At 37.3% G+C, this 17,831-nt stretch overlaps 1 protein-coding gene across 3 annotated transcripts in view; it reads left to right on the forward strand.

Annotated features, from left to right (window-relative positions):
* VRK1 (VRK serine/threonine kinase 1) overlaps positions 1 to 8,429 on the forward strand; it is a 35,832-nt gene extending 27,403 nt beyond the window's left edge. For all 3 annotated transcript variants that reach the window (XM_069018222.1, XM_069018223.1, XM_069018224.1), the window contains one exon: positions 6,682 to 8,429. In XM_069018222.1, coding sequence (XP_068874323.1) covers positions 6,682 to 6,764 — 83 coding nt within the window. In that variant the 3' untranslated portion in view covers positions 6,765 to 8,429. The remainder of the gene's footprint in view (positions 1 to 6,681) is intronic.
* The last annotated feature ends 9,402 nt before the right edge of the window (positions 8,430 to 17,831 follow it).

Genomic DNA, 17,831 nt, shown 5'->3' on the forward strand with positions numbered 1-17,831 from the left:
CTTTTTTTTTCCCTGGCATAATGAAACCATAGGCTTTCCTGAAAAGTGGAATTTTGCAAGGTATCTTTTATAAAGCAATGTGGATGACATTGAAGTATTATGTTAGCCAATATATCTCCACCAGGATGCTGTCAGAAGAGATGATTTCTATTTAAATTAGAAGCTTTTCTCCCCACTCTGTTGCAGCTCCATTTTCAGTATTAGCTGCTTTCAAGTACAGTAGTAAAATACAGTCTTATAAACGATGATACTGTTAAAGCAGAATGCCAAACTTTGGCATACACTGTATGTATCCACCAACGCTCGTGCAGGGGTGTAGTGCATAATATGATAGGACTAATATGCTTATTTTTGATCAGTTTGGTGGAATAGGCAGATAGTACAGGTATCTTCAGTCAAAATCACATAAATGCTGCAAAAACAAGAGTTTTGTGAGTAATCTTAGGTTCAAAGCAACAATTGAAGTGACTACCCTGGCAGGTATTTTTAAATCTCGGGGTTGATGAAGATTGGATTAGAGCAATACAGAATTTTTGTAGAATAGCCTTTTTTCTGTTCTGAATTTTTTAAGACAGTTCTGGGGTTTATTAATTAGGACATATAAAGAAAAATACTAAGATAGATACAACAATGAAAGTACTGTATTTTTTAATGTACTTTTAAAATAGGCAGTACTACTGAGGGTAGGAATTCTGCATGTCAGTATTGCTGGATAGCATCCACCGTGTTAAGGCCTTTACTGGGATCTTTGGTTACGCTTGCAGTATAAATAAAGAACTATGTGAACCACTCCAATATGAAAACAGGCATACTGATGGATTGGTTAGAAGAACATTCCAAAATGGTGGTTTAATAGTATTCCTCAATTAATAGGTACTTAGCTTTATGTTTATTTACCTTGCATGGCTTTGCATAAATCAGTATCTGGGTTATTGCCTTAAATCTTTTTTTCTTTATTCAAGTAAGATTTGTTATTTAATGTCCACTTAGGCGCATTTTTGCATTTAGAGAATTATTGGCCTTGTCACCAAGCTTTAGGAGAAAGCAAATCATATTGTTTTTTGAGCTTGTTTATGGTGCAACTTGTTATTTGTCTTTCTACTCTGTACCAATGCCCACATTAGAGGTAGATTTTTTTTTTAATCTCAATTTTGTACCCTAAAACCTTATTTTCTGTGAAACTTGCTTCACAATAATTCTAATTGTGTAATTCATCTCTTCCTTCTTGTGGAGGATTTGGTATTGATTACTATCTGTTACAGACTCCAGGAGGAAGTAGATACAAATTTTAAAATGGTATATATCCATCTCTGTGTTTAGTGACTGAAAGATGTGTCCCTTTCCGTGCCCTTCTTCATCTTCCCTTACCTGTCTCAGGAGTGTTGCAAATTAAATGTTCTAGTATAAGACTTATGTGGTCTGGTTCTAGCAGTTAAAAGCATGTGCTGCAATGTTATATCTAGAAGTTAACAGGAAGATCTGGGTTTTAAAGCAGAGAAATGATGTTTTTAGTTGCCTGAAAAATTGACAAACTCACTTCTATATTTTGCATTAAGTACATTCAAACACAGTATGAAGTGATCTGTCTTTTTATGGCCTGTCCAAAGATTGTTGAGGCTTTTCAAAAGCTATTTAAATTAGAAAAGGTGTGGTAGGAGGTGCTTTTAAGTTTGAAGATTTTAAAATATTTTGAATAGGAAGGTTAAAATAGATTGAGTTTACATTTAATTTCTCTTTATGGTTCTTCACAAATAGTAAGGTTTTTTTGACAATTTGCAAGTGACAAATTCAGTGAGAATTAATTTGAACATGTGCCACTAATTACAATAAAGAGAAAAAATTAGTGTCCAACAAATAAAGTATGAGAGTGTTACTGTGTACTTCTGTGTGCTTGGAACACAGTTCTTTACTGAGTCTACCTTTGTATTTTAAGCTTATTTCTGTACAAGATCTTCAGACCATTTCTAGCACTTAAACACATTTAAAATGTAAGTAATTTAAGTTCCTTGTTACATTTCATGGGATTTTCTTGTGTTTGCTGCTAATAAAAAGTATTAAAAGAAAACAACTTGTAACGAAACTTTTCCATGTGTAAGGTTTTGTATAATGACTTTACATGTAGAATCAAGTAATTTAAGAAAAAAAAGTGATGTCTGCTTTTTTGGTTGTTTTTCTGTGACCTGAAGATGAATTGCAGTATGTTGAACAGGTATTGCAATTCAAACTCAGATATAAAATTTGCAAGTGAAATTTTTCTACAGGAAAGAAAAATTGTACTGCAGTGACTCAGATTTTTACAGGAAACTAACCTGTTTCAAGATTGCAAGTAATGTTTTGAGTTAAACTTCCCTCCTCCTGCAAATTGCTGTATGGTGAAGAGGAGGGTTAATTTTAGACACATGCTGAATGGGACGAATGGTTTCTGTGTATGTACAATTGTGTTTTGGAATATCTTCAGTGAAGCAATTTTTACAAATAGAAGTAAACCAGTTTTAGTTTCATCTGGAACAATTTTATATTAGAATTTTTAAAAGAACACTCATATATTTGATGCTATCTGTAAAAAATACACAGGCATAAAGTCATAAATAATACATTCTTGTGTTCTGATGTTTTTCCTTATGAGAATATGAAAAGCATTTTCTTTATTTGTTGCAGGAAAGGGAGTACTTGGCAGAACAGAGTATCTAAAGCCAAGCCCCATCCCATAACTTTACTGACTTTTTTCTCTCTCATCCCCACCCCACAGACATATATTTACTGGAATTCAAGTCCATATTTGCATTCTTCTGGTCTCTCCATTCTTTTTTTTCTGAGTCATTTCTGAATTCTTGTAGAAATAGAGCTGCTAGCTCTTGTAGAAAAAGCCAAATAGCCACAACTACTATTTGTATTGCCCTTGCAATTTCTTCAGTGGCTTCAGAGTACTGAAAAATGCTTGTCTGAGAAGTGTAATTCACCAGTTTTTTCAGTTATGCAGGGGTTCCCTGTCTGAGTTGGAAAAGAGCTTGTCAGAGGACTCTTCCTTAAAAGAAAGAAGAGTCTTCTTAAAAGAAGACTTCATCTTTTTAAAATCTTCTTAAAAGACGATTTCTTCTTTTATCTTCTTAAAAACATCTCTTCATTGGCGCCATATTCAAACTGCCCAAACTTACTGGAGAAGGGTGGTGTTTAACTCACTAAAAGTTGCAGCCTGCCCTAAGTTCCCATTTGATGTGTGCAGCTGGTTGCTGAACATAGTCTTCCAACACTATTTTCTTATTCCTTCTGTATGTAAACAGCAAATGTATGAGTTCCATTTTCTTGTTGTCTTTTTCAGTCTGATGACTGTAGAACTTTTTTAAGGGGTAGTTGAAGGAAAAAGGTCTCCCAGAGAGCCATCTAGCAAAATTACTTGGTTGTTTGATACCAACAAAGACAGCTGAAATATGACTGAAGCACATTTTGCAAGAGAAAAGGGATACTGTGATCAGTGGAAGAATTTTGAAGAACTGGCAGTTCTAAGTTTATCTGCTTTGGAAATCACAAGTCTGTATTTATTACTTAAATTAGTAACAAAATTATTGTTGGGAATAAATTATTGCACTGAGATCTGATGCAGTGGCATATGTAAGATCATAGATTAGGAACAGTTTCATTCCTACCTTATCACTTCTCAGGTTAACTGTGGCAATTCAACACATTTGGCGTGTAGTTGCCTGTACTAAAGCAACGTCAGTCCTGAGCCTGTCCTGCTGTGGCACTCGGGGTGTCCACACAGAAAAGATGTTAAACTTCATCCGTGTGGGTACCAGTTGAGCACATCTCTTCCAGAGAACTCTCCCACCACTCCAGGTTTACTGACCTTTGTTTCTTAAAGAGGTAGAGCAAAATGTGTGTGTAAGATTATGCACATGTATGCATGGACATTAGGTTTGGGATTTTTTTTGAGAAAGGAAACCTTGTAGTGTCTGATGAATGTACTCTACCACTTGTGCTTCTTTTGATGTTAGCTGTTTTATTCAATGATGATGACTACAAATTTGGTTAAGAGCTACAATTGCTGGACCTCTTCAGCCTATTAGCGGGGGACTGGCATGTGCTTAGCCTTTGTCAGGTGTAGATTCAGCATATGAAAGTGATGCAGTTGCTAACTTTTGGCATGTCTGCTGCTAGATATTTTTCAGTTACATGTTTGCTGAGAGTCTAAAATCTCTGTGTGGTTCTGTTTTCAGATGTTCTAACCTATGATGTAACTTAGAAGTCACCTAAGTAATACCCGATTTTATTTGCTCGTTAGCTGTGTTTTCATGTTTCCAAATCTCTCACTGTCCTCCTTTTCATAAAAGAAGGCAATTTAAATGGGAAAGTTGTGACTCTGGTTTTATCGAAGGAACTTCTGTGATTTTATAGAAATTTTAATTTTTTTACTCAAGCACAGTTTTATTTCTCTTAAGACTTATGTGTGTTTCTAAAACTGTACGTAGGATTGGAAGATGAGATGGGACATCAAGAGGAGATCTGCTCTATACACCAATCTAATCAATTTATGTTGGTGTTAATCTTCATACATGCTAATATTTTATCTTAAAATCTGTGTGATTATTCTAAAACTTCCCTGGTCAACACCACTTGGAGTACTTAACTATCCTTACTATTACAAAGGATTTGATAAGGGGAAGTATTTTTTTTTATATATTTTTATTACCTAATATGAATTTCCCGTAAGCCTAGTGGTTGTTCTAGCTGCTGTGGACATGAAAATCACACTCATGCAGCAACCTTTTGCACATCATATGTCTCCATTTCTCTTTTTTTTACTTTCTTCAGATAAACTAGTTAAATTCAATGTTTTCTTGTTGTTTTGTTAGAGAGCTGGAAACCATTTTTCTCCTCATTTTTCTCAGACCTTTTTTGTAGGATAGAGCCCAGAACTATACACAATACTGTTGGGTTTCTTTTGTAAAGTTGTTTTGTTTTGCATTGTTGTCTGCCTCCTTGATTCCCCCAAATTTACTCCTTGAGCTTGAATGATCAGTGACTCTTACTGTTCAAAGGCTGTTGTCTTAAGCAAGCAACTTCTTTCTTAAGGACTTCCATGAAATTCAGTTTTACTTTTCTTTACCTGTACTCTTGACATGGACAGTGGAATTATATATAGTTTTGCAAGCAAGAACTGAAGTAATGAGGCATGCTATCTTCAAGGAGGAATTTAGGATTAAGAGGGAAAAAAATAATTAAAAACTACATGAGGAGATGAGAAATATTTCATTGTTCCTGTATATGCAAAAAGATAGAAATTTTTATGATGTGTAATATTTTTTTATCAAAGTGACTACAGTTGAATGTGATTCACAGAAATGAGCTGTGGTGCTTTGTTTTCTTCCTTTTCCCTGGTAGTAGGCAGGAAGGAATCAAAGTGCAGGAAGGTTTTTATTATTGCTTTTAGGTAGGGTCTCTTTGAACAACCTGCCTGCCAGGTTTACTAGGAATCTTATTTAGATGGGATTATTTGTTACCTTTGTTAATAAAATATTGTCAAGTGATAGCTTGAATCTGTGGGCACAGTTGCACTGATAGCTGAGCTGATGTAACAGCTGACATTGCCAATCAGAAATCTTCCTTCTTTTTTTTTTTTCACCTGTGTGCCTTCCACCTCCTCTTGGATAAGCTCCATTCAGAAGGCTCTAAGATGCCACAGCTCACTAAACTGTGAGAATACCAGATCAAAATTTCATTGCTAATTGTTCTAGTTTTAGTTGGGATAGAGTTACTTTCTAGTAGCTGGTGCAGTGCTGTGTTTTGGATTCAGTATGAGAATAATGTGGATAACACAGATGTTTTAGCTGTTGCTGAGCAATGCTTACCTTAAGTCAAGGACTTTCCAGTTTCCTGTGCTCTGCCAATGGGGAGCTGCACAACAAGCCAGGAGGGAGCACAGCCAGGACAGCTGATCCAAACTGGCCAAAGGGATATTCCATACCCAGTATATAAATGGGGGGAGAATGTCATACCAGAATGTCATACCCAGTATATAAAATGGGGGAGTTGGCTGGGAGGGACCACTTGCTGCTGGGGGTGATCTGGGCATCAGTCAGTGAGGTTTTTTTGTGAGTGTGGTAATTAATCTGTTTCTTTTTACTTTTGTTATTATTATATTTATTGTAATTATTAAACTGTTCCTATTTCAGTCCATGGGGTTTTTTTTTTCCTTTTTTCAATTCTCCTCCACTTCCCAGTGGGAGGGGATGGGGAGTGAGTGAATGAGCTCTGCATGGTAGGTAGTTACTGTCTGGGGCTAGACTATGATCCCAGAGCTGGATGAGCTTAGCACAAGGTCCAAAAAATGGCTTAATACTGGAAGGCATTATAAAACGAAAAGCTGGCACATGAGGAGGATGGAGAAGTGTAGGTTTTATAGAGGATCTAATTCTTTTGGTGAAGATGAGCTAAAATAATGACTCAACTCCATCTGATGCTACTTTTGGAGAAGTTGAACTGAACAACGTGTTTTTTCGGAGAAGGTCAGTGCCCAGAAATAGTTGTAGATTCTCCTCTGTCCATGTCATATTCCACATCCCCACTTAAAGCTCAATGAATGATTTGAGTTGATCTATCCTTTTAAGACTAAAAGTATTTTCTTGTGATCTGTTTTTGTTATTTTGCTTAACAAAAAGTCTTTTTGTTTTGTTTGCATTGCAGATGCAGTTGCTGCCAGAACCCAGAAGATGACCTTACCAAAACTCAAGAAAAGCACAGCAACTAGAAAGAGACTCCAGAAGTAAATAATATATGGAGCAACAAATTAAATTGCTCAGTGGCTCATTGATGTGTTTTGGTTTTTTTTTTTTGTTTGTTTTTTTTTTTTTTTTTTTTTTGTTTTTTTGTTTTTTTTTTTGTAGCACTGGAATCTATTTCTTTCCTTTTTAAATGATGACTCCTATAAAAACACGGACTGTTGTTTGTACCTGTTTTTGAATGTTTTATTAAAATATTTGCATAATTTATGTATACTTAGATACTAATGCAAAATTTTGCCAACTTTTGAAGTGGGGATGCATTTTTATTCTTTATATACGTGAATTCATGTCTTAAAGGCAAACTAAAAGAGAGTCCCTTTTTCCAGCTTTATAATGTAGAGATAAAGCCTTATTTAATAGTTTCATTATGGATACTATATAAGAAACAGCAGTGTTGCATCTGATTTCTCACAGTTTTGAGTAAAGTCATATTGGTGGTCACTTAGATGTACACTGAGATGAAGCCTGAAAACGCAGAAATAGCTTTTAAATATTTTTCAAGTGTTTGAATTAAAACCAGAACATAAGGCAAAAATCATGTCCTTCCATTCTAGTTTGTATAAAATGCATTTAAACAATTCTTTGAAAGACAGGTACTGAATTTTGGCCTTTTTTTTTTTTGCTTAGTATTTGTGTTTATATCACTTTTCCAATTATTTACAATTTCTCTGGGAAGAAAGAGACCAGAATTTTAGACAAAGGGCCCAGAGCAAAGAAAAGAACCAACCAAAACCCAATGCCTATTCTCAACCACCCCCTCAGGTTTTCTTTTTATATTAGTGAAAAGACTGGAAAAGTTATAATTGTGAGTAACTTTGTGCAGGATCTAGTTCCAGTGAAATACTGTCTCACATCTGCTTCTCATAGCAACATAATGGTTTACCTTTTCAGTACTTGAAGAGCATGTAATCTTCCAAATCCTTTTGTAAAAGTACTTTGTTGCTTGGCTTTCAGTCCTCTCTTCAGAGTTGTAAGTCAAAAAATAGTGTTGAATTTCAGTGTGAAACACTACCACTTTTCATGTATCTTCTGCAGCATACACATAATAAGGCATGAACATCCTTCTTATCAGGGCAACTGAAAGTTTGGCAAATCAAAAGGAATCCATATGAGCCAGTGAGAGTGTATGTGTGTGGATGTCCAGCTTGCTTGATTGTATAATGTCTGAGTAACTACTCAGGAGATTAAATAAATATGTTGTAGCATGAAATACTGAATGAATGAATGATGAGGTTTTTGTTTTGTAACAAGGGAATCCGTTGTTTTGAAATAAAACTGGAATACCACATTTAAAAGGTGCTTTCTCATTTCTGTTGACTGTGAGGCTCATTTTCCTGGGTTTTAGCGAAGTGTGGCTGACAACTTTAAGCATAGCATTCTCTTCATTTCAGATGTAAAAATAGGACTGCTAAAGCCTCTGTCATGTTTAAAACTCCTCAAATCAAACTATCATTTTAATGTCTTCGTTTAATCATTTTGTTCAGAAAGTATGTTACACTGCTCTGAATAGCTATTGTCAGGAAGGCATACGGTATTCTCTTCCTTGTCACATACTCAAAAGTTAATGTCATTCTTTTGTACTTCAGTTGTTTGACATTTTATTTTTTTGGTAACTTATTTACCAGTAAACTTCCTTTGATTATTTTCCAAGTTTTCACGGTGTGTGTTTTCTTTTGACACTACCAAAGCCAAAAGCGACAGTTATTTTTATATATTTGAAAAAAATGTTTTGAGGAGCGAATTTCATAAGCCACCCCTACCTCCTCCCACCCCAAAAATGTCCTGGAAAAAGATGTCCTGGCAAGTGTTCTGTGAGGGAAAGGGGTGCTTTTTATTCAAGGTGACTTTTGTTTCAGGGCTTGTCTGTGCTCACAAGGCACTGCAAAACCCCAGGCTCCAGCTCGCTGTAACTGCAGTAGTGTTTAAAGTGTGGGACAGCCAGGAGGAGCAGAGGGGAAGGCTGTGATTGTACCCGCAGTGCTACCATATGGATCACATACAGTGTGTGCTTGCACACACGTGTTTTGCTGCTTTGCAAAGCACTGATGGGGAAATACAGCACTTTATGGGAGGCGGAGGATGCAGTAGGATTTTGTTGACATCCCTGTTCGAAAGTAAAGCCCCTAACACAAAAGAAGCAAGCTGCCTTTAGACTGCATTTACTGCTCTTGATGACTCCAGTTGTGTGTAAATATTAGAAAACAGCAGGGTCCTGCATTCCAAGAATCACTTGAGCAGTGCCATGAAGACAAGTGTCCTTACTAGTATTGTAGTCATACTCCCAAGCTCTCCTGCTGTTTCTAATCTGTGCGCGCAGCCGTGAAAAAACTGGACTGACATTTACAGGCACAGCAGGGAGACACTTGAGTAGGGAATGTTAAAGACTACGCTACCTATGTTTCAAAGTGGCCACCATACATGATAAATCTTCACAGGAGAACTAGTCGGCACTTCAGCTGATGGTGTAATGAGGATATTGATAATGAAGCACAGAATGCTTCTTTTAGTGCTTGAACATTTTGCAGACAGATTGTTTATATTTTCCGCTAATCTAAAATATCTGGAGAGACAGTCACATTCAGGGTGGATATAAGATACTTTTTAGATGGTGCCGGTTTGATAATTTTTACAGGATTATTTTCCAATAAGTTAATATAAAAAATTAATTCCCAATATTTGCTGCAGCTAGCATTAAGAAGGGGGTCAGTTGCTTTCCTGAGTAGTTTGACAGACTTTTCTCACTGTTTTGTCCCAGTGAGCTGCCAGATTTGGGATGCCATAATACCAGTAATGCAATTAGGTTTTCTGCACGTTGTCTGGTTGACTTCTCAGTTAAGAGTTTCTTTCCCTTTGGGAAAAAGACTAGACAGACTGTCATTTGCTATTACTAATTCTGCTTAGCATTATCACCGGAGCTTTTTTGTAATTAGCTATCTTAGTTGGCTCTTAAATTTTAATAGCCAATTGAAGCTACATTTTAGCCAAGTTCCATATCTAAATTGCATTCAGTCCATTAACAAAGTTGGTTAAAAGGCTATTAAAACAAAAGCCAATATATGGTGGTTAGCACTTACATCTTTGCAGCAGTAGCAGTACCAGCCTCCAATGAATATTCTCAAGAAATGGCACTTCCTTCTAGAAAGGAAGTGCATGAAGAATGACCAAAGTTTGTTTTGGGAACAAAGGCTGATTATGCAGAATACCTGTAGAAAAAAATAAATAAATTGAAATGTGTCTCTTCTGGAAGAAGGCAGGAGAGATGGCGGGGGGAGGTGTAGAAGGGGGCAATTAATGGTTCTGCTCAGATTTGACATGTTCTGGAAAAGCCAAATAAACGAAGTGATGTTTTTCTCCATTTCAGCTGATCAAAATTATTAGCAAAACCATCTGAAGCACCTTCTGGTGGAATTGTCATCTTGCTGAGTTTAGTTTGTAAAACATCCTGCCAGACATTAAAAAAACTGTAAGCATGCCAGCACATAGGCTCAGAGCACCACTTCTCTAATTGATAGACCCTATAATTTTCTTTTTTACTGAAGACCATGGCTGGATACCTCAGCCTCCCATGTAATTTAATCTAACATCAGTCTGAATTTTTATCCCTAGTAGCATTTGTTTAAATTAGCTTTTTCTCCTCTTTTCTTTCTTAAGGTGTAGACAGGAGATTAACAGCCTTTGGTTCATCCTGTGACTAATAATGTCTTTCTCAGACTTTTCTGCTTTAGAAAAATAAAATCTTTTGTGAAGACATCAGATATTAATACTGCTACAGCTTTAATAGAGAGTCTACCAGTTGCTGATGAGCTGTTTCAAGGATGGTTTGCAGTGCCCTGCATAGGTGATGATAGGTGAGTATCAGTAGCTTCATTGTAGGAAGTGGGAGGCAGACTCCAGATTGTGTCTGAATAACCAGTATATATGTGCTTTTACCAGCATATGTAGTGGGACATCTAAATTAGAGTTTCCAGAGTGTACCAGTTCCATTGTAAAACAGAACATAGAGCTGGTGCTCTTTGAACATGGGTCAGATCCCATTCCTTGTAGCTGCACTGCAACATCAAACTGATTGGAAAAGCTCTGTGGCAGTAACTGCCAGTTCCTTCACCTCCCATTCTGTTTTGGGGGTGCTGGGCTCTTTGCAATGATGTGGTACTCAAAGGGAGAAGGAATCTGTTTTTGTGAGAAGTGGTTTTCATTATGTCCTTTCTCAAAGGCAGAGAGAAAGCAGATATGGTGGGATCAACTGTTTTGAAAAGTCCTAGAGTCCTAGTTGGGATCTCAGATAGCTTTATGCAACTGCATGCTAAATTGTAGGCATTTCAGTTTTCTTCATTGATATATTTAAGATTCAGCAGCCCAAGTTGATTCCATGAATTCATCTGAATTCCATGAATTATCTCTGTGAATAGTATCTATAGCACCAGTTTGGGGTTTAGAAAAATGCAACAGCTCTAACTTGCTGCTACAATTGGACTACTTTTCTCTACATGGATGTGCCATGTTTTTAAATCACAAACAGTATTGCATTTGTACTTCTTTCTAGTGTCTGTGTTTCATCTTATCCCAGCCAAAACCTGTCCTCTTCCAGACTGGAGCATATCCTGCCCATGTAGTCTTCCATGTCAGATTTTAATGCCCTTGCATTTAGTTCTGCATACAAATACTTCAACTTGTCAAATGGCCCTCAAGTTTCACAGCTGTCTAAGCTGCTATAAGTGAAGATTTTTATTCCCTGTTGTGAATGCTGCAACAAGTCAAAATTGAGGTTTTGCATTTTTCAAGAGTACCCCAAAAAGTAAAAGAGTTGTGGAGAAACTGTCATTTGATACGAGAAAGATTGGCTCCCGTATTTCTACCCCTTGTCTTGGAAGGTCAGCTTTCCAACCCTGCAGACCTTAGCTGCTGTGATGGGCTTTCATAAGTATACTCAAAAGAAAAGTGATGAGAACACAGTGAGACAGCTGTGAAGTACAGTAGAAGTGAAAAGAAAATATACATTATTATGAAGTTTCCTGAACTAATTCCTTTTGCCAGACCACTCCAGACTGGAAGAAGCTGGCACAGTGGGGATCTGCATCTGCAGCTTCTGAGAGAAGAAAAATTCTTCCTTGGCAAATGGAGCTAGAAACCCAGAAAATTAAGGATTAATATGTTCATTTATACAGAAGCAGTGAGAACACAATAACATGAAATACAACCAAGGAGGATGCATTTAAAAGACAAAAGAGCCCTGGAAGGGAAGGTACTTAGCTTTGTTCAGAATGCAAACTCTAACATGCAGTTCTGGGAATTGGTGAATTGCACAGTTTAATATTAAAAGAAATTACTTCATACCACAAGAAATACACGATCTGTGCCTTGAAAACCTGAAGATACTTTCCTTTCTCTTTCTGCCAGGAGAGGAGTGGAACACTGGATCTACTTGAAAGTAAGTAACCCTCCAGCTAATTTTGTCTATCTGCTGCTAAACCTGAACAAAAATAGTGTAAGTAATAAACTGAATTCCTTTCTGAAAAGAGATATATCTATTAAAAAAAAACAACCAACCTTTATTACATTCTCATTAATCTCTCATTGTGGAGCTGTTTCCTTTGGAATGGTGAGGGTGGATCTGCAGTAGCAAATGTGCAATCCTTGACTCACTTCTAATAATACTTGGTAATAGCCATAGCAAAAAATATACAGCAAAGAATACCACATTTAGAAGACAATGTAGTGCTGAAAATATCTGGGTGTGGTCTAACAAGTGGTTTCCTCTGTCACTGGCAGAGCTGGTCATCAGCAGGCCTTTTTTAATCAGTGTGGTCAAATGTGGAGGAGGCGGAATTTGAAATTCATTTTTTATCCAGACCAGGTATCACTTGATAAATCTCTTTGGAGACTGACAACAGGTTTTGCCTTTATTATTTTTATATGTGAGATGTTTGTCACAGTGAGTTGTGTCACTGATTTCTTGTTTCCCTTCCTCATGTCAAAGCCCTCCTAAAAACAATTTTGAAATTTTTCATCCATTTCTGGTGAAAGTGCAGCCCAAGATTTTCTCTAAATCTGCCCAGAATACTTTTTTCAGTGCATGGAAACTATTCTGTTTTGACCTTTCAGTGGTAGTAATGCCCAAAATATTATTTGAAGCCAGTAAGGGCTGCAGGTACCCACTCTATCTGAAAATCAAGTTTATGTTCCTCTAAAAATGTATCCTTTGCCTGTTAGGAAGATAATGATATTTTTGGCTGTTAAGCACACTGCTGAATTATCATTAAAGTTTAGGGGTAGGAGCAAAATTGCAAGAGAGACCCTAACAAGGAATGAGTAATTCAGAAGTGAAATTGCATGCTGCAAACCAGTAACTTGAGCTGAACCACAGAACTTGTGCTTGAACTCAACATTCCTTGATTAACTAAGGATACTGTGTCCAAGGTAATGAGGAACTGGAGGAGTGAGAAAAAAATGTTTTGAAATGCGTATGTGTTTTTGCTGCATTCTTCACAGTTTTTTTCATAATGTCTTTGTTATAAGCTCTTTCAAGATGTGGGAATCTTCTTACCCCTCTGTGTAATACCTGCTGCACTAGAATGTGAGAAGTTGAGTGCCTGTGATAAAATTAATTCCTTTTATTAGTTATTTTGTTTATTTCATGGCAATATGCTTCTTCCTTCTGCCTTTCAAGGGAATATTTTGATTATTCAACAAGTATTTTAGATTTATTAGACTAATTATTTAGCCTCATTAGATTAATTATTAGCCTTATTGAAATTCATGTTGCCCTGAAGACCATAGAAAATGAGGGGAGACGTGGGAAACCTGGGGCACTGGCAGGCATTGGAGTAGGTCAGGGCACAACATTTTGCTTATAGCTGAGGAAATGGGATGGCTGTTCTGGACAGCCTCTCTTGCCCAATGTTGATGATTCAAGGTGTGGGCCTTTCCTGAAAGCATGGCTGCCTTGCTGCTTCCTCTTCATCATATCTGCCTGGCAAAAGCAAGACAGAGCCATCTGCCTTGGGTCTTTCCTTCATCTGTCTCTTTCAATCCTATGCATCTGATTTCTTCCCCATTTCAGCACAGACAATACTATTTGCTACACTGTTCTAATCAATCACTCTTGCAATGTTCAGAGCTGTTGGACCAGAAGTCTGAGTCCTGCACAGGTACTATGGGGCCCACTAGATCACTGTGGGTCACCTGGGTTTCACAGCTTAGCAGGGGCTGTAATAGTACATGGAGCTTTTAAGGAGACACAAAAAGTGCATAAGCGTTTCCTCTCTGCTCTCCCCTAAATCCTTTCCTTTGATTTCTTTTTTTCCACTGTAGCATCTCCTCAGATCATTATAGGTTCTACAGATGTTGTTCTCTCCCTTCCATCCATTTTCACTCTACTTCTCTCCTACAGAAACATCTGACAACTCATCAGAGAAGCCCACACTCACTGCGTTTCTACATTAGCATGTTGCCTTTGACAATCCTATTAGTTTTTCTGAAAGACCATCAAACTGGGAATTAAGTGTACCAAGGAAGGGATTTCTTCTAGAAAACAGTTTTATCCAATTGTGTAGTGTTCAGCCACCAGAGTGTTCCTTTACTTCACAGGCATGATAGTTTTCTGTGTATATGTATCATCTAGGTATGGCTTCTCAGCAGTGCTCGAGTTTCTTAATAGCTTAATAGTCCCCAATGGAGAGCCCCTACTTATCTCTTGGAGTCTTAAGTATCTAGATTGAAAGATGGACAAAGAATTTTGTAAATCATGTCACATTCCACTGGGAGGTTATTTTTTCTGAGGAAACCTGCCTGAATGCATGGATAGCTGATATAGGTCAGCAGCAAGTAATGGAGTGTCCAAACAAAAATTGCAAGTTATATTTCTAACTGCAAGACTTCTTCAGACAAGTGCCAGGGGATATTATGTGGCCAGCAGCTGATAATTCTAGTAGAACACCAGTCAAACAGGGATCCAAACATCTGGTGGCAAAGGGAATGGCATAATTTTCTGTCTTAGGAATGGCTGCCTGTTCAAAAAGTGGAGCTTTAACAGGAACAGCATTCATTAAGTAAATGTTCATAATTTTAAAAAATTAATGTCTACTAAGAGATTTCCATTCTTTTGTTTCCTTTGTTGCAACCTGAAGATGTTATCTTTGTCTGAACTGGTAAATTTCAAACCCTGCCCCAGTAGGTGCATTCCAGTAATGGGCAAGAACACACGTGCTCTTGTATCACAAGCAGTGACAAGTTTCTAGTGTATGATCTGCTGGCAAGTTATTTAAGCTGTCAGCCCACAAAAGACTATCAAACTTGCATAACTACACACCTTATAACAGAATTTGTGAGCACTGCCAGTTAACTATGTTTGTACAAGCTATGGTGCAGGTGTGGTCTGTTCTTCCCCTCTTCCTGGTGACATCCCAATGTCTGAAGGAGACATTCATAAAGAGGAAGGGTAAGGAACATCTGGTGGGTGGATGGGAAAGAGGAATTTTAGGAAAGCTGCTCTGGGGACACTTGTCTCCAGGAAGTCATAAGTCCCAGTTCCATGTACGCTTGCTAATCATCACTTCTGCCTTTGATACTATAGGGTATTACCCATTTGCTATCATTTATTGCCATAGGATGCACTAGAACGTTTTTCCATTCTGTCATAAGCTCTTCCAGGTCTTATTACAGCATCTGGATTTCTTACTCTGTGTTTCCTTGAAGGACTCAATCAAACATACATGATGACTGCTGATTTTCTGCATTTAATATTAGTGATAGTTTAATCCTGATAATTAATGAAGCACTATCAAATGTAGTAAGGGAGACTTTTATAAGTCCAACAAGAAGGTTGGAAAGGTTAGAAAAGAAGGTTGGAAAGAATTAATGTCTCTCTGAATGGAGCACTTCCTTCCTTTTTGAAAGCCTGGGGTTTTCTTTTTGTCTTTGTGGAGTATCAGCCCAGTCTAAACACTGAAACAAGGTGGGTGAATAAAACTTCAACAGATCTTTGATCATTTAGACTCTTCAGAAATTCAGGGCAAGTCATTGCTGCCTAGTTCTGTTTTCAGAACAAAGGTTTTTAGAGCAGTCAAGTTCAACAATTACTATTTTTGAAATTTAAACAGATCACTAAAATACATTAATCTTTTTTTGCTTCCTCCTCATCAAAGTATTTGATTACCATTTGATGGTTGGAGGACATCACAGCCAGAAACCCTTTGGCTCTCACTGCTGCATCCTTTGCAAAGCAGCAGCTGAGTTCAAGACCTGCCCCAGAATCCATGCCTGGTTTCTACCTCCTTTAGAGAGGCTGAGTGGTGTTAAGAGTTGTACATAGCTTACAGAGAGAATACACATAAGTGATACCAAATGGAATTGAACTATTTCTGAAATATCGAGGAGTACCTCTGATGCAGAGCACAGTTCTTTCAAGAATTAGGGCATGCTATTCCTCTACAGTTCTTTGCTGTGCCAAAAGAGGACTAATCAGTGGATTAATTATGTAAAACTTTAGTAAGTTTTGCTTCATACTAATGATGAGGATAGCATGTGCAGAAATTTATTTTTACTTTCAGGATATCTTACAATTGGTCTATTTTACCAAGGTTAAGATTCAGTCCATTCTCTGTTTGACTTTTTTGTCCTTATCAATGATCCTGACATTATATTGATGAGATAAAAATATGAAAGGGAAGAATCTACAAGCTCCAACTCAGAAAAAGAGCTTCCTGCCCTCCCCCCCTCTTAAGCTATTTTGTCCTTCCTACCCTGCAAAACATAAGCAAGCACTAGAAGAGAAAAATTAATCAACAGCAAACCAAATTGTATAAAGAGAGACATTATTTTTCACCTATCCTTTTTAGAAGGGTAATTGAAAGAGACAGAAGTCAACTAAATTTAGTACACTAAAACAATGTACAGTACTGTGAGTACTTCAACCTAATAGATCAAATATAGTTCTTTAAATCCTTCCCATTGCAAATCCAAGGAGAGAGAATTAAAAGAGGTTTTATTTTCAGAGTTGTTAGTCTGTTAACTGTAAAATAATTTCCAAAGATAAAAAGATGTCCTTAATGCTTTATACTATGTGGATTCAGGTTGGAATATTTTTGTTCTGCAAAGTTTCCATCACCAGAATCTCTTTCGTACTTGTTCAGGCATTTAAAATCCACATTCAGACCTGTCAAGTCTTCTACTCAGAGAATGAGACTCATTGGGTTCATTCCTGTCTCACATGTTTCTATAGATGGGATTGATATCAGTCAGAGAATAGATTCACTTTTCAACTAAGCCAATCCAGTGGGCACCTGGGGTCAGTAGCACAGTCCCATCTTCTTTTGCTGCTCCCTGGTTATGTGTTCCTGTCCCATTTGCAGTGCCAGTATTGTTGCTCATTGCAGTGAACTACCTAAACCTGCTGGATGTACAACCCTTTGTTAAAATAGGGCTTAGGACTTTTCGTTGTTTGTTTTCTGAAGTAAAGTTTAAAGCCCCTTTTTAACTAGGAAATAATTCTATTTCCCTGGCTCATAATACTTTAATATTATCCATTACTGGGCTGGATGTAAACCATTCAGGTACTGGCCAAAAGTAGTTGTTGGGCAGCTCTAAGTATGTGTCTTGTCCCAAGAGTTCCACATGCCTTTCTGAGAAATTCCCTTCTACCTTTGAACAGTGGAGAATTAGCAAAGTATCTGATCAAACTGCATCATTGTGCCTCATCACCGATATTTTCTTCTTGAGAAAGACACACATTAATTCAGATGTGAAAGTCAATTATGAGAAACAAATGTTTGCAGGCCGAAAGAAGAAATGAAAACCCTAAAATTACCTCCATTTTCCAACATTGCTTCTAGCAGTGGAGCCTCAGGCATCATCAGGCATTGTCACTCAGCCTGGTGCCTGCATCACATTTGGCTGTCTCCTTGTCACCAACTTAGCAGGTCACAGGGTTAATTCTAGAATGTCCATTTCAAGCTATTAACTTTGTAATCAGAGTAAGTGTTGGTTTGGAATGTGATGAAGTGGTTTAGAATAATTTCCAGGGCTGTCAAGATGCACATGCTTGCCCTGTGACTG

Source organism: Aphelocoma coerulescens, chromosome 5, assembly GCF_041296385.1.
Source record: "Aphelocoma coerulescens isolate FSJ_1873_10779 chromosome 5, UR_Acoe_1.0, whole genome shotgun sequence".
Classification (NCBI taxonomy): Eukaryota; Metazoa; Chordata; class Aves; order Passeriformes; family Corvidae; genus Aphelocoma; species Aphelocoma coerulescens.